The 26,950-nt window shown below is 50.1% G+C and overlaps 1 protein-coding gene across 1 annotated transcript in view; it reads right to left on the bottom strand.

Annotated features, from left to right (window-relative positions):
• Positions 1-2,171: 2,171 nt before the first annotated feature.
• FYB2 (FYN binding protein 2) overlaps positions 2,172-26,950 on the bottom strand; it is a 35,862-nt gene continuing 11,083 nt past the window's right edge. Inside the window, exons 6-21 of the mRNA XM_054384574.1 lie at positions 26,689-26,722; positions 22,303-22,403; positions 21,028-21,056; positions 18,674-18,705; positions 17,057-17,141; positions 16,554-16,704; positions 13,896-14,013; positions 13,753-13,796; positions 12,736-12,805; positions 9,197-9,283; positions 6,724-6,752; positions 5,905-5,968; positions 5,266-5,358; positions 3,168-3,252; positions 2,366-2,522; positions 2,172-2,209 (exon numbers count right to left, since the gene is read on the bottom strand). Of these exons, the coding sequence (XP_054240549.1) occupies positions 2,172-2,209; positions 2,366-2,522; positions 3,168-3,252; positions 5,266-5,358; positions 5,905-5,968; positions 6,724-6,752; positions 9,197-9,283; positions 12,736-12,805; positions 13,753-13,796; positions 13,896-14,013; positions 16,554-16,704; positions 17,057-17,141; positions 18,674-18,705; positions 21,028-21,056; positions 22,303-22,403; positions 26,689-26,722 (1,217 nt within the window). The remainder of the gene's footprint in view (positions 2,210-2,365; positions 2,523-3,167; positions 3,253-5,265; positions 5,359-5,904; positions 5,969-6,723; positions 6,753-9,196; positions 9,284-12,735; positions 12,806-13,752; positions 13,797-13,895; positions 14,014-16,553; positions 16,705-17,056; positions 17,142-18,673; positions 18,706-21,027; positions 21,057-22,302; positions 22,404-26,688; positions 26,723-26,950) is intronic.

Below are 26,950 nucleotides of genomic sequence, written 5' to 3'. Positions count from 1 at the left end.
TTCCTTTGGAGATTAAAAAAAAATGCATGAGCACAAGTGGCCAACACCAGATTTGCCTACAGTTTGTGTGAATTACTAGAGGTCAGGAGCTGGGAGTGAGCACTGGGTGGGAAGGGGAGTTTTTCCTTCATAGGATCAATCCTAAACATCACCATGGAAGAAAACCTTCCCCAGCTAAACCATCTCCACAGCTTCCACGTGGAAAATTCCTCCTTAAAGGCTGGTAGGTGAAGGACACAGCACAGGTATCTCTGCAGCTAAGGCCTCACTCCAGCTCCTTCAGCTCTCCCTCTCTGCTGGAGAAGTCCAAATATTTGGGCTGGCAAAGCTGCAAAGCTGCACATGCTTACAGAGCTTTGTTTTATTTATTTATTTCTTTCTTTTTTTTTTTTTTTTTTTTCCTCCCCTCCCTATTGCAAGGATGGATGCAGGCCAACACTTAATAGTAACCACATGGTAAAATAAATAAGAATGCCTGTATGGACTTAAAAGTAAACATTAAATATTTGCTATGCTTTTTTGTTTCGGCATTTTTTTTCCCCCCCCAAATCCTTCATTTTTTTCCTTTCCCCCTGATGTCTTCTCTGCCAGCTTTCACTTGGCCCTGTGACAAAAAAAAAAAAAAAAAACAAAAAAAAAAAACTTTTCTCTCTTTTTTTCTTTTTTTTTTTTTTTTGCTGTGTTTTCTTAAGTCTGGAACATTTAATAATTTCTAATTACCCCAGCTACAGCTGTAGGATATTTATGAGCAAACTGATAGGAGGCTGTTAAAATGTGCTGGGGAAGGGGCAGAAGCTGTACAGTGCAGACATATTTAAAGGGCTTTGTTGTTGTTGTTTTTTTTTTTTTTTTTTTTTTCCTGCCTCAGTTTGAAAAGGTATCCACTGGATCAATCAAGGAGGAGCAATGAGGAATTTATATTTCTCTTCCTGCATTTAGGAGCATTTTGCTTAAAAGCAGCAATCATCCTCTGGCAGAGAATGGCCCAAACAGAGGGACAACTGTTGTTGGGTAACTGCCTACTGCTGGGAGGTGGTGGGAGCCAGAAGTCAGCCTTAGCATAGCTGGGATGCTTAAGTTAGCTTACAAAAATAAAGCAAATTTTAAATGAATGCTTTATTTAACTCTTTTAAGATGTTGGGCTGTTTTGTTGTTTTTTTTTTTTCCTAAAGAAGCGAGTCAAGCGTTCCCCTGGTTTATGTATTTAATCCAGCAGGAGGGGTGGTACATATTTCTTGTCCCCCATGCTTTTTAGTCAGAGCTCCAAACCAGTTCAGCTCAGAGTTGCAAAGGGTTTGGGTTGGGGGGGGGGGGGGGGGGGGGGAAGTCTTGCAAATTCTTAACACCTCCAAAGGGCAAGAATGAGCTGGGACTTGGAGCAACCAAACATCTTCTGCACACCATTTTTCATGCAAACACAGAAATAGCACAGCCCTTTCAGAGTGGGCTACCAAAATGCCACTTCCCTGAAAGTGAGGGTGAGATATTCACTGACAAGATGGTGGTGAGATACTCAGTGCCAAGATGCTCTAAAGTGCAGACAACAACAACAAAAAAAAGGGAACACTGCTTGCATGGTTAACACTGGAAGTGCACAAAAGAAAGATTTATTTACATTCACATCCTCACTCCACAGTTGACCAAGGTGGGCTCTCGTGGATGGAGGAAGCAGAAAAGTGACCTTCAGGGGAAGCACCTAGTGGGGTCTGTCTCAAAAAGAGAAAGAAAGTTTCATAGCAACAGGCACCTGGGCAAGAGGCGGGGGGGGGGGGGGGGGGTCATTTATATCAATTATGCATGAGCAGGGGAGGAAATGATACTGCAGCAGGGAATGTAAGGGTGTGTGTTTGGCAAGGCACTGCACACTGAGTGCCCCATGTTTGCAGCAGATGTGAGTTAATGTGGCATATCTGAAGGCAAGTCAAGAATCTCCAATTTATACAAGTCATGACTGGACTGGGGCTTTTTTTAGCTGCAGCTGGACTGGAAACCTGTCTAAGAGCAGAACAGCAGACTAAAACTGGAAATACTTATTAAATATTTAATGCTGGCCGTTTACATTAACCTTTCCCTGTGCCTTCAGAAGTTTTTTAGTATGTTTCTCCAGCTCTCACCTCTCTTTACAGAGGAAGGAGAAGAAAACATGCATCATCATAAATAAACTCCTGAGTTTACCTGAAGTTCAAATGCTCCACTAGAACATATCCATCTGAGGGGAGAAAAAAAAAAAAAAAAGGCAGCAAATTAATAAATTCCTGAGCAAATAAAGGCTGAGTGGCTAAGCACAAAGAGCAGACTGTTGCTTGCTCCTCCAAACTGGATTTGCAACCTGAGCACCGGTGCCAGAGGCTCGCTGCCAACTTACATCTGCCCTCCGAATTGCGGCAGATCACGGCGGTGCCCTCCGTGACATCTATCACCTCCAGCTGCTCTCCAGCTGTGAGGGGGAGATCAACTCTCCTGTTACTGGGCACTGAGCACTCAGCAGTGGCTGTGTTGATGACATTGATCTCCTTGTCATACTGCAGAAAAGAAAGCAAGCCACAAGTTATTGTACACTTGCATTGCGATCTTTTTGAGGGCAGGAAAGAGGGATGGAGAGAAGAGAGTTCAGGAGGGGTTGTGAGGCTTTGGATGGGGCTGAAGAGGATGGAAGAAACCCCAGCAACATCCCTGGGGAAGGTCCCAGATTAGGAGAGAAGGTAGTAGGAGGTCAGTAGGACATCCCTCCCAGCATAGGACCAACAACTGGGGGAGAGGCAACAGAAGAAGGGGGAGAGGCAACAGAAGAAGGGGGAGAGGCAACAGAAGAAGGGGGAGAGGCAACAGAAGAAGGGGGAGAGGCAACAGAAGAAGGGGGAGAGGCAACAGAAGAAGGGGGAGAGGCAACAGAAGAAGGGGGAGAGGCAAAGCAGGAAAGAAGGGGGAGAGGCAAAGCAGGAAAGAAAGGAGAATTTAGGATATAGAATAGGATCTAGAATAGGATAAGGTTGGAAGGGACCCCCCATTTGCATCTTGTCCAACCCCTCTGCATTGAGCTGGGCCATCTCCAACCAGATGAGAACTTCCTGTCAGAACTTCCCCCTTTTAAGCATAGCAAGTAGCTGATTTGCTCCTCTGGCACAATTGGGTCTCTCTAAAGACACAGAGCAAAACTGGACACGTACCATAAATGTTTCTCTAAAAAACCTCTCTTCTTTTTCCATCCTCTTGCTTTTTTCTGCATTGCTCTTCTTGACTTTGAAGATATTCCTGAGGGAGGAGAGGGAGGAGAGGGAGGAGAGGGAGGAGAGGGAGGAGAGGGAGGAGAGGGAGGAGAGGGAGGAGAGGGAGGAGAGGGAGGAGAGGGAGGAGAGGGAGGAGAGGGAGGAGAGGGAGGAGAGGGAGGAGAGGGAGGAGAGGGAGGAGAGGGAGGAGAGGGAGGAGAGGGAGGAGAGGGAGGAGAGGGAGGAGAGGGAGGAGAGGGAGGAGAGGGAGGAGAGGGAGGGAATTCTGAGCTTCTGGCATACTGGGGGAAATGCAACCCAACAGGTTAACTCCAGCCTTGGAGTTAAGGCTTCATAGTTATGAAGACTCGGGAGAGCAAAGCACATTGTTCACATCACTAATTTTTTTTTCCACAAGAGGCTGAGTATAGAACACAAATCTGTTGGTGAGCCATTTTGTATCTCCAGTTGGAATAACAACTCTGTAAGCAACGCTGGTTGCTTACAAACCAACCCTCCATCAAGTCGTTCAAACCAGTTTGGTTTTTTTTTTTATGGAAGTCAACAATTCCCTTTTCCCCAACAGTTTGTCTCCTCCTGCTTTTGTTTATATTCAAACACAAAGGATTCCCCCAGATAACTCCCATCTTAAGTCATTTATGGAAGCTGGGCTTGACACAGCTCTCTTGATCTTTATTGCTTTTTTTTTAGAATATGGAGGAGACTGTCACCCAGGCAGACATTTATATGGCACTGTAAAGTCAAACCCCAAGCTCCTATAACTGGTTTAATGGGAGCAGTGGCATGCTGGGACCACTCCCTGGGTATGGAAGTGCCACCCTATCTGGTTACACAAAATCCCAGCTATGGCATTCATTGAAAACTAAAACAGGGAAGAAAACATCCAAGCAAACAAAAATCACCCACTTGCAATAAATTATAGTCCCTTGGCTAACTTTCACAGACTTAAAATTAAGAGGAGAAGAAACAGAAACTGAAATTAGGGACTTGGGAGTCTGTGGAGAGATTCCTTCTTGGCACTCTCAGCCTGCAGGACCTACAATCTCTAAGAAAACGGAGGGAATCAAATCAGCTTCCTGATAGCCTGCCAAATTATTTGCATGAGTTTGCACAAAGCAAGAAGTGGTGTTTGAGCAAGCCCATGCAGGAACTCTGTGCTGAGAACCCAGAAAAGAGATCTCTGATTTGCATCTGCTTGAAGTCCCAAGGTCATGGAAAAGCTCATAGCAATGCTTTTCTGAGCTGAAAGGGAAATGGGAACTCTACTTCCATGTGAGTATTGGAGAGGTGGCAATAATAAAAACAAAATGTTATTGTTGCTTTTCTGCACAAATGGCACAGCAACAGGGAATGCAATAAACCCAACTGGGAAAAGAAGACCCAAGACATCAATACTTTAAGGTAAGTGCAAGGGGAACACTCAAGGCTTCTAAAACACAGTGCTCTTGCCACAATAGCTGATCCATGGAGATCAACTCAATCGTGGGACAATAAAAGAAGGACTGGCACTGAGCAGGACAGAAAAGCATCCAAATATGTGGCAAGTAGCACCTTTTTATCTTGGCTAAGTGGAAGACATGACACAACTTCAGGGTGAGACCAAGCTCAGCTCAGGTCCAAGAAATCGTTTTGCCGTCAAGGTATGACTGCAAAACGTCCTGAGAACTGGATGCAAAGGGATAGGACTTGACACAGCAGCCAAACACAGAATGTTTGGGCAATAATCACAGAATCCCACAGAATCAACCAGGTTGGAAGAGACCTCCAAGACCATCAATTCCAACTGATCACCCAAGCCTATCTAATCAACCAGACCATGGCACTGAGTGCCTCATCCAAGCTTTTCTTGAACACCTCCAGGGACCTCGACCCCACCACCTCCCTGGGCAGCCCATCCCAATGGCCAATCTCTCTTTCCAGGAAGAGCTTTTTTTCTAAGATCCAGCCTAAATTTCCCCTTACACAGCTTGAGACTGTGTCCTCAAGTCAATCCTACAAAGCCAGACAACACAAGAAAAGGTAGAATGGAAATGAAGACCTTTCCAGGTTTTCGATGCTTTTCCTCCAGTCCTTATCCTCTTTTGCTGTCAGAAATTTTGGCATCCAGTTTCTGGACTTTTCGTCCTTCTCTCTAGGAGGAGGTGGAAAGAAGCACACAGAAATCAGTCCATCAGAGTGTGTCCCTTTCCCCAGAGCTGTGGAGCTACAAAGTCATGCCTTTTCCTCCCTGTCTCCCCACCAGCCTGCCCCAGCACCACCACTCGCTGCAGTGTATCCCAGCACGGCTGCCACCACGATCGTCTGGCAGGGAGAGCCTGAGTCATGCTGCTCCTATTAAAGGTCATTTTCCTGACAAGCAGCCTGCCAGCACAGGGCTGATGACTGGGGTTGGGGGCTGGAGCTTCCCTTCCTTAGGAAAACCACCTGAATTTCCACATTTTTCTGGGAGCAGCTCTCTCCTTTCCACATCCCTGGCACTACCTAGGCAGCACTGAAGGAACGCTTTGCAGGATGCTCCTTGCCAAATTAAACACCCATGGAGGGGACACCTGGACTGTCTCCAGAGGACTGAGTCCTGACCAGATCATGACCCTCTGTGGCTTGCAGGCTCAGGTTCATGCCAAGAGGAATATCTCCATGGCCAAGGGCCAGCACCGGGAGAGGGCACCCTCCTCACCTTGGATGCCTCTGCCCCATCTCCACGTCATCATACACCACCATGTCCTCCTGGGAAAAGGATGCTGGCAACCAAAAGAGAGCAGAGCAATTTGTCAGGAGAGGTCATTCTGAGTCTGGGACTCAAAGCAGTACATTGCAGAGGAAAACTGGGGCTGTGAATAGTCATACAACTAGGCAATGTAAAAGAAAGACCCTTGGGATTCCAAAACTCCAGCACAAGGTGGGATGCTTCTGTTGGTTGTGACTGTGGGCAGTTGCCTGGGTGGGTTTGGCCATCCAGCTCCAGAGATGGAGCAGGAGCAGTGGCAAAACCCCAGCCCAGGCAGGCTTTGCATCCCAAAGGACATAGGTACATTCAGTCCAACACCTTCTCAAGGCTTAATTAGTGGGGCCAGTTTTCATGTCCACCTCCATTTACACGAGGCATCAGCTTGTCCTTCCAGCAGGCACTGATAAGTAGTCCCACAGAGAGCTGCTAGAGTGCAGCTGGATGTTGAACTCCATGCCAGCCTGGAAGCAGTGGCTCAGCATGAACTGCTTCATATGTTTCCTTCCTAAATACCTACAGATCTTCAGGAGGAATGCTCCTCTTCAAAGGAAAACCCTCCAAAAAAGGAGCAAAACCCCCTTCAGCCTTCGGGTGAAGCACAAACCTCTACCAAGTCTTCAAAGCCAGTGCTGCCCCATGACATGATTCTCAGAAAGGCATGATGCACAAAGCTGATTATTTTCCACTGTGCAAGACATTTCCTTCTTCATGCAGACACAGACACAGACACACAAATCCCCAGGAGCCAGATGCAGGCATGGTGCTTACCTAAATTTGGTACCGAAATGGAGACCAATCTGTGGATAGAAAGAGGCTTTGAGAGACAAGTTTGCACATCAGCATTGCCCTAAGACCCACCAGCACCAACAGAACTGGCAACACTGAAGCAATGGAGGCAGGTCTAGGTGCACAGGCTCCCATCACATCGACCACATTTGCCAACAAGTAGGTCCCATGCTAAATAAGCACCTCCATCCTCTGGAAGCAACAAGAGCAGCCTGTTCATCAGGCACGTTGTGAAAGCTCTACACTGCATCCAGAGAGCTGTCCAGGCTGTGCAGCAATGTGCTCTTGTGGCCAAGGCTGTTCTGGGGTGGATTAGAAGGGCTGTGGTCAGTAGGTTGAGAGAGGGTCTCCTCCCCCTCTGCTCTGCCCTGCTGAGGCTGCATCTGGAATATTGTGTCCAGTTCTGGGCCCCTCAGGTCAAGAAGGACCTCAGGGAACTGCTTGAGAGAGTCCAGCACAGAGCCACAAAGATGATGAAGGGAGTGGAACATCTTCCTTATGAGGAGAGCCTGAGGGAGCTGAGGGCTCTGTAGCTTGGAGAGGAGGAGCCTGAGAGGTGACCTCATTCATGTTGATAAAGATGTGCAGGGGGAGTGCCAAGAGGCTGGAGCCAGGCTCTGCTGGGTGATGCCCAATGACAGCACAAGGGGCAATGGTGGAAGCTGAGGCATAGGAAGTTCCATGGAAACAAGATGAAACATTTTTTCCCTGTGAGGGTGACAGAACACTGGAAGAGGCTGCCCAGGGGGGTTGTGGAGTCTCCCTCCTGGAGATGTTCAAGACCTCCTTGGATGTGTTCCTGTGTGATCTGCTCTGGGTGATCCTGCTCTGGCAGTGGGGTTGGACTGGATGAGCTTTCAAGGTCCCTTCCAGCCCCACTCTCCTCCTGCCCACCCCTTACACCCTTTCCCAAGAGCTAGAGGGTTGGTGGGCAGTTGGTAAGCAGTCAGGAGAAATTTCCTCCTTGTAGTCTGTCAGTATCATGGGTTGGGCAGGAATTTAAATGTGACAATGACTGTAGGTATCCAAGAGGCTTGCAGGAGTTTGAAGGGTTCTTTGTGCCAGGAGAATTGCATGGAACCTGGTAGCTCCTTCCCTATATTCAGCAGTTCCAGAGGGAACATGCTGGAAGGTGTCCAGAGAAGGGCCATGAGGATGAGCAGAGGGCTGGAGCTGCTCTCCTATGAGGACAGACTGAGAGAGTTGGGGCTGTTCAGTCTGGAGAAGAGAAGGCTCTGAGGTGACCTTCTTGTGGCCTTCCAGTATCTGAAGGGGCTACAAGAAAGCTGGGGAGGGACTTTTTAGGCTATCAGGTAGGGACAGGACTGGGGGGAATGGAACAAAGCTGGAAGTGGGGAGATTCAGACTGGACATGAGGAAGAAGTTCTTCCCCATGAGAGTGGTGAGAGCCTGGAATGGGTTGTCCAGGGAGGTGGTTGAGGCCCCATCCCTGGAGGTGTTTGCAGCCAGGCTGGATGAGGCTCTGGCCAGCCTGATCTAGTGTGAGGTGTCCCTTCCCATGGCAGGGGGGTTGGAACTGGATGATCCTTGTGGTCCCTTCCAACCCTGACAGATTCTGTGATTCTGTGAATGCAGGCAGGAGCTAGTGATAAGGGAAAGCACAGTGTGAAAAGGTTTTGAAGTAAACCAAGCCTTTCTCCTATAAAAGAAGGAAGAGTTAACCTGCAGTTCCCAAAGCAATCAGAAAAAGCAGCATTTTCCTGGACTTTGGGCACTGTGCACAGGGTGAGGGACATGATGGCAGAGGTGGGGAACAGATTCTGCAGGCAGCCACTGTGCACTTAAGGAAAAGGCAATTTCCATGGAACCTTAACCAGTGATTCATTAATTTATTAACTAGATATTAAAGCACCCAAAAGGGCACTACAGGAGATTAGACCACATCCTCTGGCCTAACTTGCTAGACTACAAGCTGAATAGTAAACTTCTTCAGCAGATGGTGATGCCAGCTTGACTACTTGGAATAAGAAACCTCAACCCTTAAGAGCCACATCAAGAAGCTTCTGCCTAATCCTGGCCCCCAGGTCTAGGCAGCAGGTACCCCTTGTGCACCTGCATCATGCTGAGGGAGCAGGCAGGTAACAAGGACCTACAGAAACTTGGTTTAGTGTCCATGGTGGTGTTGGGTTGATGGTTGGACTTGATGACCCTAGAGGTCTTTTTTCAGCCTTAATGGTTCAATAACACAGTGCTGTAGGACCAGCTCCTGTAGGTTCCTGATGCCACAGGCTTTGAAGAAGCTGCACAGATGGACCATTGGCCACATCTGCCATGGCCTTTCTTGATGAGCTGAATGAAGCACTTCTGGCATAACTTTCCCAGTAAAGTTGTGTTCCTAACCTAGACCTCCTGCTCTCAAATTATTGTAACTGTAATTGCTCGATTTTGGAGGAGGAGGAGGAGGTTGGACAAGGAACATTCAACATTTTCTTACCTTAAGTTCCCCTTGATCTTGATATTCCTCAGCCTTAGTTTGTCTCTCTTCTTGAACAAGTTTCCAAACCTCTTTTGTTTTTCTGCTCTGTCCAAAAGAGAAAGAGATATTAAATTAAAGGGAAGAAGCATGGGAGAGTTGCAACACTCATGGCCCCAGAGATCCTGAAGCAGGTAAAAGAAGGTCAGCACATCTTGGACCTCAGCTCAGCAGTAGGCTTTAACCTGAACAGTGTGATGTGGGTGATGGATTCAATGGAACGGGCACCAGCACAGCAAGAGGTACTGAATTAGCAAGATGCAAGCTCAAATCTTTCCTTAAAAGAAACTTTTCTGTGTTCACTGAAGTTGTCCTCCTCTGGCTCAACAGCTACAGAATGATCCAGGTTCATTTGGAGCAAAAATCCCTGGCACAAGGGGACAAAAATTCCCCAGAAGCATGCAGTGGTCACTAAAGGAGGACACTGTGAGCATGCCTGTGCCACCCTTCATCCCACATTTCTGTCTTGCAGGCTTGTGAGAAGGATGTTCCACCCCAGGCATTTCTCTCTCTCTGAAGCTCATGGGGGGATGGCAAAGCTACACAATGATTTTCTAAGAAAGTATCTGTGAACAACCAAGATCCTCACATGGAGGCCACCACCCATGCATGAGTACTATCAAAACCACTTTGAAGTGGAGCAGCACACCTAATTCTGCACCTGGGATCAACAGAATGATGACACAAAAGCTGGCTTGGGGACTAAAGACTTCTGAATCCCATGAACTTGGCCCCAGCCCTAGCTTGGTCACAAAACTCCCTTGCAAAGCCAGCAAGATGTTCTGCTCTTCTGGGGAACAACAGCAACAGAGAGCAATTGCTGCTGTTGTGCTGCAGCCATGTGCAGAGGGGTGCAGGGGAGGCAGGGGAATGCTTCCTGGCAGCAGGGGCACATGCATGGCTTGGCTGGGAGCCAGGGGCAGATGCCAGCAAACTCCCCACACTACTCAGCACAAGGACATGGACCTGTTGGAGTGGGTCCAGAGGAGGGCCACAAACATGATCAGAGGGCTGGAGCACCTCTACTGTGAGGACAGGCTGAGAGTTGGGGCTGATCAGCCTGGAGAAGAGACCTGGGGAGACTTTATTGCAGCCTAGAAGACAGGTGGGGACAGAGATTTTTATCAGGGTCTGTGTGCAAGAACGGGGTTAATGATTTTAAACTGAAAGAGGGGAGACTCAGACTAGATAGAAGGAAGAAATATTTTATACTAAAGGTGGTTAGACCCTGGCCCATGTTACCCAGAGAGCTGGTAGATGTGCCATCTCTGAAATCATTCCAGGTCAGGTTGGATGGGGCTCTGAGCAACCTGCTCTAGCTGAAGATGTCCCTGCTTAGAGCAGGAGGGTTGGACCAGGTGACCTTTCCATGTCCCTTCCTACCCAAACCGGGCTGTGAGATTCCACTCTGGCCAGAGGAGCTCATGCTCCTCCACCCCCAGCTCCCACAGTCCATTTGCAGAAAAATGACATTTTTCACCTTCCAACAGCTGCCCAGCCACCTCCAGCTATCAGGTTTCCCACACCTTCTCCCCATCTCCAACTCAGGCAGGCTCAACATGCACAACCTGGATCTGAATCCAGATGCAAGCCAGTTTGAGTCTCACATCAGGAAGGGCAAAGCAGCTGCAGAGCACTCCTCCAACACCCCTGCCTAGAAGAGAGCCACCAGATGCACTCAAAGCTATCTGTCCCTGATCCTTGCAAGGGGATGCAGGAAATCTTTTATTGCATGCAGGCAGGGAACTACAAAAAGCTGGTAAGCAAAAAACATGAGCAGCTTCATGTTTCATCTCTTAATCCATTTGGGAAGCTCAAGCAAAGCATAAACCTGATGCTGCAGAACTCATTGCTTTTAGAACACACCCTGTGGAAGGAAGTATCTTGAGGAGCTATAGAAAAAGAGCAGGGTGCCAAGCAGGGCTCATTTCAGCTCTTCAACCTCTTGTGATCTGACACAGAATCATAGAACTGTTAGGGTTGGAAGGGATCTCCAGGATCATCCAGTTTCAACCCCCCCTGCCATGGGCAGGAACACCTCACACTAGAGCAGGTTGCTCACAGCCACATCCAGCCTGCCCTTAAAAACCCTCCAGGGATGAGGCTTCCACCACCTCCCTGGGCAACCTGTTCCAGTGTCTCACCACCCTCATGGTAGAGAATTTCTTCCTAACATCCAATCTGAATCTCCCCATTTCTAGTTTTGCTCCATTCCCCCCAGTCCTATCACTCCCTGACACCCTAAAAAGTCCCTCCCCAGCTTTCTTGTAGTCCCCTTCAGATACTGGAAGGCCACAAGAAGGTCTCCTCAGAGCCTTCTCTTCTCCAGACTGAACAGCCCCAACTCTCTCAGTCTGTCTCCAGAGCAGAGCACCTCCAGCCCTCTGCTCATCCTTGTGGCCTTTCTCTGGACACCTTCCAGCACCTCCAGATCCTTCTTGTAACAGAGGCTCCAGAACTGGACACAGTACTCCAGGTGGTGTCTCCCCAGAGCTGAGCAGAGGGGGAGAATCACCTCCCTGGCCCTGCTGGCCACACTTCTCTTGCTGCAGCCCAGGCTCTGGTTGGCTTTCTGGGCTGCAAGTGCTCACTGCTGGCTCCTGTTGAGCTTCTCATCCCCAGCACCCCCAAGGCCTTTTCTTCAGGGCTGCTCTCCAGCCAGTCCCTGCCCAGCCTATATCAGTGCTTGGGGTTGCCCTGACCCAGATGCAGGACCTTGCACTTGGTCTTGTTGAACCTCATGAGGCTGGCTTGTGCCCACCTCTCCAGCCTGTTCAGCTCCCTCTGGATGGATCCCTTCCTTCCAGCCTGTCTGCTGCACCACACAGCTTGGTGTCATCAGCAAACTTGCTGAGGGTGCACTCAGTGCCACTGTCCATGTTGCCTACAAAGATGTCCCTTTTAATGGGGACAATGTCCCCATTTGTCTCTTCAGCTTTTAGTGTCCCCCCTCCTGGCATACAAGCCAAAAAGTGTCACTTCTGAGCTACAGCTGAGTAACACTTTTGATCAAGAGGAGGTCTGGCCTGAAACTGAGCCATGGAGGTTTAGATTGGATATTAGGAAAATAAGAGAATGGTCAGGCATTGGAATGTGCTGCCCAGGGAGGTGGTGGGGTCACCATCCCTGGAGGTGTTCAAGAAACACATGGATGGGGCACTTGGGAACGTGGTTTAATGGCCATGGTGGTCTTGGGTTGATGGTTGGGTTTGATCTTGGAGGTCTTTTCCAACCAGAACAATTCTAGGACTGTCCTGTGTGCTTTATATGCAAGTAGAGCTCTGTAAAGGGAGTACTTCCAAAGGATGGAGAGTGCTACAAGCTCTCACAGCAGGGCCTCACTGCTTAGGGATTTCACTTTGGTAACTTTTTTTTTTCTCCCTAAGTATCAACAGTGAGGAAGAAGGGGAGGAAGCCCAGCCCTGCAGCAACATCCAGTACCTGGATTGGGAGAGCAAGGTACAGCATTTCAAAATGCAGGCTAGGAAATTGCAACTTACTCTGGTTTTGCTGGATTATCACCCACAGCTTCAACATCTTCATAGGTTTCCTCGTGGCTGCCCCCTGAAACTTCAAACCAATGACTGCCATTATCACAAGCCACCTTCAGCAGCAATGAGGTGAGGTTTGCTGCACAAACTGCACCTCCCCCAGGCCACTACATTTTACTCTTACAGAGGTTTCAAAGTCTCTGAAATTAATTCCATGCTAGACACTTGTATTACCCCCCCCCCCCCAATGGTTTTAATGGGAATCTACAACAACCAGGCCAGAAGGGTGCACTAGAGGTACTGAAGATGAAATGAAGCTATTCACAGCATCTCCCAGGGAATATAGGATGTTAGGGGTTGGAAGGGACCTCTGCAGATCTCCCAGTCCCACCCCCTGACAGAGCAGCACCACAGAATCCAGCACAGGTCACACAGGAACACAGCCAGATGGGGCTTGAAAGTCTCCAGAGAAGGAGACTCCACAACCCCCCTGAGCAGCCTGTTCCAGTGCTCTGTGAGCCTCACAGTGAAGAAGTTCCTCCTCATGCTGAGGTGGAACCTCCTGTGCTGGAGTTTCTATGCATTGCCCCTTGTCCTATCCCAGGGTGCAAGTGAGCAGAGCCTGTCCCCTCCTTCTTCACACTCAGCCCTCAGATATTTATAGACATTGATTAAATCCTCTCTCAGTCTTCTCTTTTGCAGACTAAACAGCCCCAGGGCTCTCAGCCTCTCCCCACAGGGCAGTGCTCCAGTCCCTTCATCATTCTTTTAGCCCTCCATTGGACTCTCTCCAGCAGATCCCTGCCCCTCCTGAACTGGGGAGCCCAGAACTGGACGCAATATTCCAGGTGAGGTCTCACCAGGGCAGAGTAGAGGGGGAGGAGAACCTCCCTGGATCTGCTGGACACACTCCTCTCAACAGGAATTGGGGACTGACCCAAATGAATATTTTAATAATTAATAATTAGGGACCAACCCCAATTAAAAGCAGCTCCCATTCAAGCTTCCCCAACTTGCTGCACTTACTGCTGGCTGAAGCAACTGAAGCTGAGGCATCTGACGTGTGGCTTCTAGAAGACAGAAGCATTACATGGGGGATGTGCTGCAGCAGGGGCTGTCAAAAGCATTGCACAGGCACAGCCATGGGGAAGAGCTCAGGTCATACTCACAGCCTGTCAGGTATTTCCCCAACATCATCATAGAGATTCTCTGGTTCCTGCAGAGACTGCTGAGTGTTTCGGTCCAAGGATGTTCTTTCTGACTCTGCCTTTGGAGCACCAAGATGCACTGGAAATGAGAAAGGAGCTTGGTTTGAGAAGCTTTGCTGAGCAACTTAAATTTGCAGATGACACCAAGCTGGGAGCAGGTGTTGATTGGTTAGAGGGTAGAAGGGCTCTGCGGAGGGACCTTGACAGGCTGGACAGATGGGCAGAGTCCAACATGATGGCATTCAACAAATCCAAGTGCCGGGTGCTGCACTTCGGCCACAACAACCCCATGCAGAGCTACAGGCTGGGGTCACAGTGGCTGGAGAGCAGCCAGGCAGAAAGGGACCTGGGGGTACTGACTGACAGCAGCTGAACATGAGCCAGCAGTGTGCCCAGGTGGCCAAGAGAGCCAATGGCATCCTGGCCTGCATCAGGAATAGTGTGGCCAGCAGGAGCAGGGAAGTCATTCTGCCCTGTACTCAGCACTGGTTAGGCCACACCTTGAGTACTGTGTCCAGTTCTGGGCTCCTCAGTTTGAGAAGGACATTGAGATACTTGAATGTGTCCAGAGAAGGGCAACAAAGCTGGGGAGGGGTCTGGAGCACAAACCCTGTGAGGAGAGGCTGAGGGAGCTGGGGGTGTTTAGCCTGGAGAAGAGGAGGCTCAGGGGAGACCTCATTGCTGTCTACAACTACCTGAAGGGAGGTTGTAGCCAGGAGGGGGTTGGTCTCTTCTCCCAGGCAAGCAGCACCAGAACAAGAGGACACAGTCTCAAGCTGTGCAGGGGGAAGTTTAGGCTGGAGGTGAGGAGAAAGTCCTTCCAAGAAAGAGAGATTGCCCATTGGAATGTGCTGCCCAGGGAGGTGGTGGAGTCACCGTCCCTGGAGGTGTTCAAGAGGGGATGGGACATGGCACTTGGTGCCATGGTTTAGTAGTCATGAGGTATTGGTGTGACAGATTGGACTTTGATGGTCCTTGAGGTCTTTTCCAACCTTATTGATTCTGTGAACTTCTCTTAAGGCAAGGGCAACTGTTGAGTGCAACAGTTGATGCCATGACAAATAAGAGCCTACAGACACACTTCCCATGCCAGGAGTTTTTACTCCAAGCCACTCTGAGGAAGAAAAGTGAAGAATTTAAAAGCCCTTGAGTTTGAGAACTGATTCAAAATGCTTAACTTGAAGTTCTAACATATTGTAGGTTTAAAACCATGAAAACATCTGTCAGGATTCTTAGTTTTGGCAGCTCTGATCCAAATGCTCCTCACCAGAAGACTGTTCATGGAGGTTTACAGCACTGATTGAAGGGAGGGCTTAGCATGGTTAGTGGAGATGCTAAGATCCAAAATAATGGACCAGTCCAGTGGGAATACACCTTGGAAAGGAAACAAGGAGGGAGAGCATCCCAGCAAAGGCTGGAACAGAGCATGAGAGCTGCACCTCATGAGGTTAGAAAAAGATTATTACTGGAGAACTTTGCTAAGGAGCAATATTAAAGTCCTTGAAATTGATTTTGAAGTAACTGATCTGGAGTTGGAGCAATGTAGCCACACAAATAAAAGCAGATAGAGCCCCTGAATGAACAGAAACATGCACCACCATGGTATGGTCTAGTTAATGACCCAAATTCCTGCAAAACATTCAAGAAGAAAAGGATGGGGGGAGGATTGGTGGGTGGGAACCCAACAGTCCACTGAATCAGCCTCTATGCTGAAGCAATAGCAGAAGGCTCACCATGAGTGCATTAAAAAAAAAAAAAACCAACCCAATCCCAGCAAAAATTGCCTCCAGCTGTTCAAAGGTCAAGCAAACCAGCAAGGCTTCTTACAAAAACAGATGCCAACTCAACCAGAAAATTATTATGAAGTGATTGAAAGCTAAGAAATGAAACCAAAGGAGGACCACACCACCAACAACAACCACAGCCACGGTCAATTTGCACTCTCATTCACAGTCCTGGTCTGTCCACAAAGCTTTGAAATCTTTCAAATGCTGCTTGCAGAGGCAGGAGCAAACCTCTGCACAACAGACTCCATGCCCACTTGTCCCTGAAGCTGCAAAACAGTTTTGCCAGAGGAGACAAGACTGGGTTTGACTGTGCAGCTAGGGTGTATAGTACCAGCTCTGGATTATATCTCAGAGCATCCTGACAAGAAGGAGCTCAAAGTCAGAAAAAAGGCTCCCTGGAGATACTAAGAAGATGGAGCAAGGAGCAATCATCCATCTTAATCAGGAACAGGGGGAGACTGCAGGCACTCATCCTGCTCATGTGTGTTTCTACCACAAACCTCAGCCAAAGCCTTTTCTGAGACTCAATAAATTACACGCAGCAGAGGAGATGGATTTCAGCTCTCTCGGATAAGGGCAATCTGCTAGAAAAACAAACACCTTGGTTTGAGTTACACAGATGGTTAACCAACTTAGGAAGCTGTTTGCAAAGCCAAAATAAATGATTCAGACCAGAGTATAAATGTGCTTGCAACCTTTTGCCCTGGTTTAACTAAATTGGTTCAGGAGTCGCATCCAAATGGAACATTATTTCCCCATATGGAGGAGACATTTGGGCAGCAGATGGGGCTGAGGATTGAGGGAACACTCACCAGCACAATGAGATACTCACAGAGCTCTGTGCCTTTTGCCAGCCCTTGTGGGGTAGGATGCTTTGGAGTCTGGGTACTGGTCACATCTTGCTTCACTTGTGGCACTTTCATCTCACCACTGCCATCTTCCTTGGTTTGGCTTGTGGGAGCCATGTACTCATTCCCATCTGTCTGAGAGCAGGTCAGGAAAGCCTTTAGAAACATCTTCCTACCATAAGCTAATAGCAATTCTACACATGCATACACCTATGAGAACAGAAGTGATCTTGCTATGGGTTTAAACCAGTTTTCTGCTCTTTTCCATCAGGGATTTCTGGGAGACTTGAGTGCTGCTTGGCAGCACTGCCTGCCTTCTAGCTTGATCAACAGGCAGGAAAAAAAAAAAAAAAAAAATAGAAAGCAAGCAGAAAAATCCCCAGGTGATTGAGGACTCCAATTCCAACTGCTGCCCAAAGAGAGGGAGCACAGAAGGAGAGGAGGCATCCTACATTAACTCTTCAAAGCAATCTGCAGGATACAATACCTTGAAGGTTTCCTTTGCTTCCTGTTCTTCTCCTTCAAGGCTTGGTTTGTCCTCTTTCTCATCCTCTATTATAGTTTCTCCAGGACTGAAAATTTCAGAAATGAGAGCGAGCTCAGAACAGAGACACTTCAGCAAAGGCACAGTCAGGCAGATTGCTCCTTGGCTGTGTCCAAGCCAGCAGCTCATTCCCCCTCAGAATGAGGTAGATGGCCAAAAGCAGTGCTAAAAGGAAGGGCAAATCCAGATCTAAGGCCACTGGTTACTTGTGTTACCAGCAATCACCCTTGGAGAAGACACAGACTAAGATGATTGTTGTCTAGTAGCAGGAAAGGCCAAGCTAGGTTCATGTGCCAGTGGTGGTACCTGTCTCACTCACACTTGCCTCTCAGCCTACAGTTTGCAGGGAGCCAGCCACAGGACGTAGAACATGATACATTTTTTTCCCCCCCACCATCACATTTCCCACTGAAGTGGCCCCACTTTATCACATCATTCTTCAATCCCCATCAGAAACAAACCAACACCACCCACCCATCCACACCAACCACCCACCCCCAGACAACCAACACCTACCAACCACCCATCCCCACACCCCCCAACCCCAACCAACCATCCCCCACCCCAACCAACCACACCCCCACCCCAACCACCCCCACCAACCACCCCACACCACCAACCCCCCCAACCCAACACCCCCAACCACCAACCCCCACACCAACACCACCCCAAACCACACCACCCCCCACACCACCAACCACCCCCACACTAATCACCCAACCAGCTCCACCACCAACCCAAACCCCACACCAACCCAAACCCTCCACACCAACCAACCACCCCCACACCAACCACCCAGCCAACCCCACCACCAACTCAAACCCCCCACACCAACCAACCCCACACCAACCAACCAACCACCCCAACACCATCCACCCCCAACCCCAACACCATCCACCCCCAACCCCAACACCATCCACCCCCAACCCCAACACCATCCACCCCCAACCCCAACCACCCAACCAGCCCCACCACCAACCAACCCCACACCAACCAACCACCCCCCCACACACCATCCACCCCCAACCCCAACCAATCACCCCCATACCAACCACCCAACCAGCCCCACCACCAACCCAAACCCCACACACCAACCCAACCCCAACCAACCACCCCCACACCAACCAGCCAATCAACCACCCCCCACCCCAACCCAAACCCCAGCCTTTAGCCACAGACAGTAATGAAGCCCTGCAGGGAGTTTGAAACATGACCCTTATAGGGTAAAATTCAGTGTGGACCTTGCCTTACCACACAGCTTTGGACCTAGAGCCAGGTGTCTCAGTTTGAGAGCCTCCTATCTGCCCCTTCTCATACTAAAAAAAGTTCAGGCTTCAGTAGGAAAAGACAAAGCATTCCCAGAAGAGGGAAGAAAATCTCCCCTCCAGATATGCTTTTGGAATGAAACCAATCCCAGAAACCATGAGTGCTGACACAGAAGAGCAGCAGCATTGTCCTGGTCACCAAGTAGATGACATTTCTCTCTATTTACTGAGTGTTACAACATTCTAACCCCAACCTGGGCTTAGAAGAAGCTTGAGAGGAAGGAAAGGAAATTACCTGGATTTGGCAAAGAGTGAAGTCTTCTCTTTCTGGAATAAAGGAGAGGAAAAGGCTTCAGCCACTGTGCTGTTTTCAATAGCCAAGCTTTCAACCAGGACCTCAGCTGCCATCTAGCATTTGAGGAAATATTTCTTTAGAAAGCCCATAAGCATCTCAGGTTTGGCATAGTCACCAGACATGGATATCCCTCTGCTGCTTGGCAGGGCAGGGGATACACATAGTGACAAACTGCACAGGGGTAATGTAGGCCAGCAGTAACCAGGCCAGTGAGGCTTCTGGGCAGAATGGGAGCAATTGCAGGTTGAAGAGCTTAGAGAAGACAGGGAAAGGTTTTGGTTTTTTTTTTTAATTAAATAAAGATTTTCCAACCTACCATAAAAAGAAGGCTAAAGCCAAGCCAGAGAACCTCTCTGCAAAGCCTGCACAGATCAGTGCATCTGGACACCAGTGCTGCTCCCTAGACAACTTGATTGCTTTGCAAGTCAGGACTTGACAGTGGAGTTTGATGTCTTCCAAGGAGCAGTTTTCCCTCTTTTAGCAGAGCCAGAACTGATGCCCAGCACAAGCTCACTCTCTGGCACAAGGTGACATGCTCTCTCAGCTCACCTACCTGCAGCCAAGCAGGGCTTCCCTAGGGACAACTGCAGCAATTCCTGAAGGGTGTAATGCACCATCCTGCCTCCCCTGCAGGCTCCCACCCCCTGCCTCCCCTTCAGGCTCCCATCCCCTGCAGGCTCTCACCCCCTGCCTCCCCTGCAGGCTCCCATCCCCTGCAGGCTCTCACCCCCTGCCTCCCCTGCAGGCTCCCATCCCCTGCCTCCCCTGCAGGCTCCCATCCCCTGCCTCCCCTGCAGGCTCTCACCCCCTGCCTCCCCTGCAGGCTCCCATCCCCTGCAGGCTCTCACCCCCTGCCTCCCCTGCAGGCTCCCATCCCCTGCAGGCTCTCACCCCCTGCCTCCCCTTCAGGCTCCCATCCCCTGCAGGCTCTCACCCCCTGCCTCCCCTTCAGGCTCCCATCCCCTGCAGGCTCTCACCCCCTGCCTCCCCCTGCAGGCTCCCATCCCCTGCCTCCCCTGCAGGCTCTCACCCCCTGCCTCCCCTGCAGGCTCCCATCCCCTGCCTCCCCTGCAGGCTCTCATCCCCTGCCTCCCCTGCAGGCTCTCACCCCCTGCCTCCCCTGCAGGCTCTCACCCCCTGCCTCCCCTGCAGGCTCTCATCCCCTGCCTCCCCTGCAGGCTCCCATCCCCTGCCTCCCCTGCAGGCTCTCACCCCCTGCCTCCCCTGCAGGCTCCCATCCCCTGCCTCCCCTGCAGGCTCCCACCCCTGCCTCCCCTGCAGGCTCTCACCCCCTGCCTCCCCTGCAGGCTCTCACCCCCTGCCTCCCCTGCAGGCTCCCATCCCCTGCCTCCCCTGCAGGCTCTCACCCCCTGCCTCCCCTGCAGGCTCCCATCCCCTGCCTCCCCTGCAGGCTCCCATCCCCTGCCTCCCCTGCAGGCTCCCACCCCCTGCCTCCCCTGCAGGCTCCCATCCCCTGCCTCCCCTGCAGGCTCCCACCCCCTGCCTCCCCTGCAGGCTCCCATCTCCTGCCTCCCCTGCAGGCTCTCACCCCCTGCCTCCCCTGCAGGCTCCCATCTCCTGCCTCCCCTGCAGGCTCTCACCCCCTGCCTCCCCTGCAGGCTCTCACCCCCTGCCTCCCCTGCAGGCTCTCACCCCCTGCCTCCCCTGCAGGCTCTCACCCCCTGCCTCCCCTGCAGGCTGTCTCCACTACCAAGGGGAACTGCCACCCCCTTTGCAGCCAGGGCAAAGAGTCAAGCTGCAGTTTGCAGCAGAGAGATCCCTGCAGCAGGAGATGAAAACCTCTGTGGTCATGCCTACAACAGTTGCCCTCATTGATCAGCCAAAACTTGGAAGTGTGCTGCCCTGACAAGGAGCCTGGCTCAGTTTTGCCCTCCTGCCTTCACAGAGGGATTACTACCAGCAGCTTGCCTTTGGCAAGAGCTTCCAGAAGAATTCAGTGGATTTTTTTCCCTCCAAGAATTCATGGTCTTGATACTGATGCTTGACAGTTACTTGGTCTACCACCAAGGTCCAGATGGTGTTACCACTTACATGTTTGCAGCAGAAATCAAGGGAGCTGCCTCTCTCCCCTAGTGAGTTTGGAAGCCTCCCCAGTTTTCATGTCCCCTCTGCAAGCCCTTCTTTAGTTTTTGAGACTCCTCACAGAACACACACACCAAGAAATACTCAGCAGATGAGGAAATCAGATGTTTGGAATGGTTAAGGACAGGAAAGCATGGCTATGTATGGCACAGTCAAGCCTGGAAGGTCAAAACTGGCTGTGATGGACTCACCTCATGTTCTTCAGGCTCTGTCTTGGGGGCTAGAAAAGATATTTGTGAGCACAAATTACTTTTTAATCCATGTTAAAAAGAAGTTACTCCCTTTGAAATGGCAAAACCCAACTTGAATCCACATGCTCAGCATCCAGGCACACATTCACCACATCCTACTGCCCAGGGTCATTCAGTTTCCTATTTACATTCAGCAGACTGCAGCATCAGGCTTGACTGGCCACAGTTTTCATAGCCCTAGGATCAAATCCAAAAGGGCTGTGGAAAATACCCCCCAAAAGGAAGTTGCTTGGCTCCTGTTCCAACCAATACACAAGGCAGAAAGCAACCTCCCCCAAAAAACCAGAGGCAACTCTGCAAAACAGAAAAGCAGAGCAGTGGCAACTCAGAGAGAAAAAATATACTGGGAAAGAAGCAGTGATAGTGAGAGAAAAGTGTTGAACCCTGCACCCTTCTCTTCCCAAGAGGATGCTGAGGTTTGCCTCACTCTATTCTTTTCTTTCTCTTCTACATGGGTAGCAGCACCTCAGGACTTTTCCCCACTACATACTAACTTCTGTCTTGCCTGTGCCCCAGAGCCCTCCTGCAGTGCCAGTATGCAGCACAGACAGTCATCCTCTCCCCTTCTACTCAGCCCTGCAGAGGCCACACCTGGAGTCTTGTGCTCAGTTTGGGGCACCTCAATCCAAGAGAGATGTGGAGGTGCTGGAGCCAGGGCAGAGGAGGGCCACAAAGCTGGGGAGGGGCCTGGAGAAGAAATCTGATGAAGAGAGACTGAAGGAGCTGGGGATGGTTAGAGTGAAAAAGAGGAGGCTGAGGGGAGACCTCACTGCTGCCTTCAACTACCTGAAAGGACATTATGGAGAGGCTGGTGCTGGTCTCTTCTCACAGGTAATTAGTGATAGAACAAGAGGGAACAGCCTCAAGCTGCACCAGGACAGGTTTAGACTGGACATTGGGAAGAATTTTTTCCCAGCAAGAGTGGTCAGGGATTGGAATGTGCTGCCCAGGGAGGTGGTGGAGTCCCCAAGCCTGGATGTGTTTCAAGGTGGTTTGGATGTGGTGTTTGGGGATGTGGTTTAGGGGTGACCCTTGTAGAGTAGGGTTCTGGGTTGGACTTGGTGATCTTGAGGGTCTCTTCCAACCTGAATGTTTCTGTGATCTTTGGTCACCTGGATCAATGCACAGCTGCTTTTCTCAATTTGAATAAATGGTATTATTTCCTTTTTCAAAGGCTGTATCCCAGACAGCTTGTAATTAACCCAGCAATCTTGCCTGGCAAAGTAGCTCCAATGACACACAAGGTCCTGGTGTCCTCACATTGATTCAGGTACATTGGGGTTTCTCCATCATTATGCTGCTCTTCAAGCTGGGCACTGAGAAGATGAAAGAAAAAAAAAAAAGAAGAGAAGAGATTAGGGTTTTTTTTTTCCTGACCCTTTGAGAAGTCTGGAAAAAAATAATTTTGCTTAAGGCCAAGGAATTTAAGTGCTTTGATACTGAAGCTACAAGAAAGCAAAGCAAAATCAGGAACTTCTTGGAGGGAGAGGGGACCTGTGCCTGATGCAGCACTCAGCTGAGCCTCACCCCAGCTCTGCACTCTCATAGTGTCTCCTTTGAGAGGGGGACAGGCAGCACCAAGCACATGAGAGGACATCACACTGACATTATGGCCTTCTGCCTGCAGTGATCACTCAAGTAGAAACAGGCCACAAAACAAAAACCAAAAAAAATCAAGGATATGAGGGTGCAGAGTTTTTGCAACCTCCCACAGCTATTTCACCACGAAACCCAACCCAGCTGCACTCTGCTCCCCTGGTTCTCACTTCAGGAAACAGGAAGGGAAAAATCAGAGGTATCAGAGGGCACATTTAAAGGTCCCACTCCTGAGCTTACCAAGCCACGTGTTCCAAGCTGAGACAACAAGTGGCATGTGCCAGGCATGGGAGGAGGCAAGCTGTGGTCTCAGCCCCAGCACCACACAGCCTCCAAGATTGGACTACCCAGCACAGTCCCCATCTCCTCATTTTCCTTTCTTTGTTTTCCTCCTCTGGAAATTCAATTGCAGCCTGGAGAAGAGGAGGCTCAGGGGAGACCTTCTTGCTGTCTGCAACTACCTGAAGGGAGGCTGTAGCCAGGTGAGGGTTGGTCTCTTCTCCCAGACAACCAGCACCAGAACAAGAGGACACAGTCTCAAGCTGTGCCAGGGGAAGTTTAGGCTCAAGGTGAGGAGAAAGTTCTTCCCAGAAAGAGTAATTGGCCATTGGAATGTGCTGCCCAGGGAGGTGGTGGAGTCACCATCCCTGGAGGTGTTCAAGAAAAGCTTGGATGTGGCTCTTGGAGCCATGGTTTAGTTGTCAGGAGGTGTTAGGTAATAATTTGGACTTGATGATCTCTGGGGTCTTTTCCAACCTGGTTGATTCTGTGACATTCATATCAGCATCATTTGGGAATAGGGGCAGAAAGAACTCCAAAGCCTTCCCAGGGCACTCAGCAGGAGTCTCAAGGCTTCCCCTCCACCCATGGCAGCAGAGCTTTCAGCAGCTCCAGTCCAGATGCAGCCTGTAGCACACATGGGGGATGGTCTAGGGTGGTGAAAGAGCACCAGGAAGAGTTACAGTGAGGATTTCCATCTTTTAACAGTAATAAACCTCAGGGAGGGTTTGGTTTTCCTTGAATCACTCAACTGTCACAACTCAGTGTCAACAGAGTAAGGATTAAGTAGTTGTTGCAAACCAGAACAGGAGGAACAAGAAACTCTACATGCATTCTAACAGTAATCAGAAGTGACACCAAAACTCAGGCAGAACCTTGTGCTGACACCAAAGGCTGCCCCAGCCCCCTCCAGCGCCCCCAGCAGTGGGGCCAGTGCCTGCCAGCTTGCTGGTCCCACAGCTTGATTGGGCATGTAGGTCCCACTGAAGGGAACACACAAAAGTGTTGCATTTAGTGCCTGGTGCCACTGGCTTGAGGAAGAGAAGACCTGGAAACCCCCTGGCCTTCCACTTTCCCAGCCCAGCCACTGCACACAGTCTCATCCTGGACACCATGGTTGGACACCATACAGCCATTCCTGTACACACCACAGTGCTGCACCAGAGCTCAAACCCTTGCTGGGCTGATGGATCCCTGCCTGGCATCAGAGTGTTGATCCCTAAACAAGGAATCAGAGCTCAAGATTAGTTGACCCAAGCACCTACATCAGGGTTTCTAAGAGACCAGACTCCCAGGTGAGGCTTCAAGGAAGGGAATTTCTCTTCCCAACCCCCCCCACCCTGACTTTGCTGTTATGTTGGGAGTTAATTTCATTCATTTCCCCACGTATCACATGGCTAATATTTAACAAGTGACCTATTGTGAAGCCCACATCACAGCTCCTGGAGCATGACAGCTAATCCTGCTGCAATATATTACCAAGAGAGCTTCCTTGTGGTGCAGGACAGCTTTGGAGCTGGTTAGTTAGTCAGTTTCTTTTGACCAGCTCTCTTCTGACAAGTCCAGGTTAAAAAGAAAGCAGAACACCAGAGGCAGCACCTGGCAGGACCACCTCATGGTGTGGCAAGCAGGACTCCCTGCATTGATAGCTGCCAGAGTTAATGGTTTGGGCACAGAAAGTATTGCAAGAATTCATCTCTTATTTTTTTTTTTTCCTCTTTTCTTTCATTTGATTCAGCCATGCTGTTTCCCATTTTCACAGCTGTGTGTTCATGCAGCTAAACCAAAACATGCACATGAATATTGGTTGGGTTTTTGTTTGGTTGGTTTTTTTTCTCCCCTCTGCTTTTGCTGTCATTGTAGCACAGAACCAGGACCAGCTATGCAATAAGCCAGAGCCGTATCAGAGAAAGCCAGGATCATAGAATCATAGAATCACTCAGGGTTGGGAGGGACCACAAGGCTCAGCCAGTTCCAACCCCCCTGCCATGGGCAGGGACACCTCACACTAGATCAGGCTGGCCAGAGCCTCATCCAGCCTGGCCTTAAACACCTCCAGGGATGGGACCTCAACCACCTCCCTGCACAACCCATTCCAGGCTCTCACCACTCTCATGGGGAAGAACTTCTTCCTCATGTTCTGAATCTTCCCCACTTCCAGCTTCATTCCATTCCCCCCAGTCCTGTCACTGCCTGATATCCTAAAAAGTCCCTCCCCAGCTTTCTTGTAGCCCCCTTCAGATACTGGAAGGCCACAAGAAGATCTCCTCAGAGCCTTCTCTTCTCCAGACTGAACAGCCCCAACTCTCTCAGTCTGTCTCCAGAGCAGAGCACCTCCAGCCCTCTGCTCATCCTCATGGCCCTTCTCTGGACACCTTCCAGCACCTCCAGATCCTTCCTGTACTAGGGGCTCCAGAACTGGACACAGTATTCCAGGTGGGGTCTCCCCAGAGCTGAGCAGAGGGGGAGAATCACCTCCCTTGACCTGCTGGCCACACTTCTCTTGCTGCAGCCCAGGCTCTGGTTGGCTTTCTGGGCTGCAAGTGCACATTGACAGCTCCTGTTGAGCTTCTCATCCACCAGCACCCCCAAGTCCCTCTCCTCAGGGCTGCTTTCCAGCCACTCACTGCCCAGCCTGGATTTGTGCTTGGCATTGCCTCCACCCAGATGCAGGACCCTGCACTTGGTCTTGTTGAACCTCCTGAGGTTGGCTTGTGCCCACCTCTCCAGCCTGTCCAGGTCCCTCTGGATGGATCCCTTCCCTCCAGCCTGTCAGCCACACCACACAGCTTGGTGTCATCAGCAGACTTGCTGAGGGTGCACTCAATGCCACTCTCCATGTCACCAACAAGGATGTTGAACAAGACTGGTCCCAGGACTGAGCCCTGAGGGACTCTGCTTGTCCCTGGCCTCCACTGGGCCATGGACCCATTGACAGCCACTCTTTGGGTGCAGCCATCAAGCCAGTTCTTTATCCATCTCATGATCCACCCTCATACACAAAAAAAGAACTGTGTCCAAAATGTTTGAGCCTTTTCAGATAGCCCTGGTATTAGAAGCTGAACTGATCAACCCAGTGTCCTGCAGTGAGTTTGCATCACCACTCACTAAAAAAAAAAAAATCTCACTTCATCATCCGGAGACAGCTGAAGTCCTGGGATGGGGGTGGGAGGGCAGTGGCTCTTGTGCTGGCTGCACAAACACTGAGGAGGGTGAGCTCCTCTTGCTGCTGGCAAAGAACCACCCCAGCACCTGCTGATTACACCAGGGCTTTGTTTCAGCAACAGTTCTCAAAAGCACCTCTTCTCTAAAAACACCAGCTTTGACTATGTGGAAAACAGGAAGCAAAAAGCACAGAGGTGCTGACTGATCTTTTCCACCAAAGCACCAGCAGTGCTCCCTCTCCAGCCATCTAAACCAGACCCAATGACACATGGGTAGGGTTTTCCATGTTGCTTAAAAAAGAAAAAAAAAACACAAACCACACACAACAACAAAAAAACAGGGCAGAAAATATAGCATGGAGGAGAAAAATAGAGATGAAACTTTAGGAGAAAGTCATCCCAACCAGCTTTGAGCTTCCCATGTAGGATCACACAACCCCTGGAGCAAGTCACTGCCTTCAGGAGCTGCATGGTCCCTCCAGACTGCACAAGGATGCTTCAGCATCACAGGATGCTCCCCACTCTCACCCACAAGCCACACATTGCCTTGCCACACACTTACCTTTCAGGGGTCAAGTAATCCTCTTCAGCAGCAGCTGCACACAAACACAGAGAGAGAGAGGATTAACATTTGGAGGCAAGACTGACTGCTCTCCTCCAGACCACCAGCTGCAGCCATGGGGAGGTGTGACAGGCACATCCCTTCCTTGAGGCCACACAAAGGCAGGCATGAAATCAGATTGCCAGCAGAAAGTGGGGAGGGGAGGTGGCTGTCTTAATGTCATTATTTCATGGGTCCAGGCAGCAGCCTCAGGCTTTCCAGA

This window comes from Indicator indicator, chromosome 10, assembly GCF_027791375.1.
Source record: "Indicator indicator isolate 239-I01 chromosome 10, UM_Iind_1.1, whole genome shotgun sequence".
Classification (NCBI taxonomy): Eukaryota; Metazoa; Chordata; class Aves; order Piciformes; family Indicatoridae; genus Indicator; species Indicator indicator.
The sequence above is the reverse complement of the archived record's forward strand: the minus strand, read 5'-3'. Positions and strand labels throughout refer to the sequence as shown.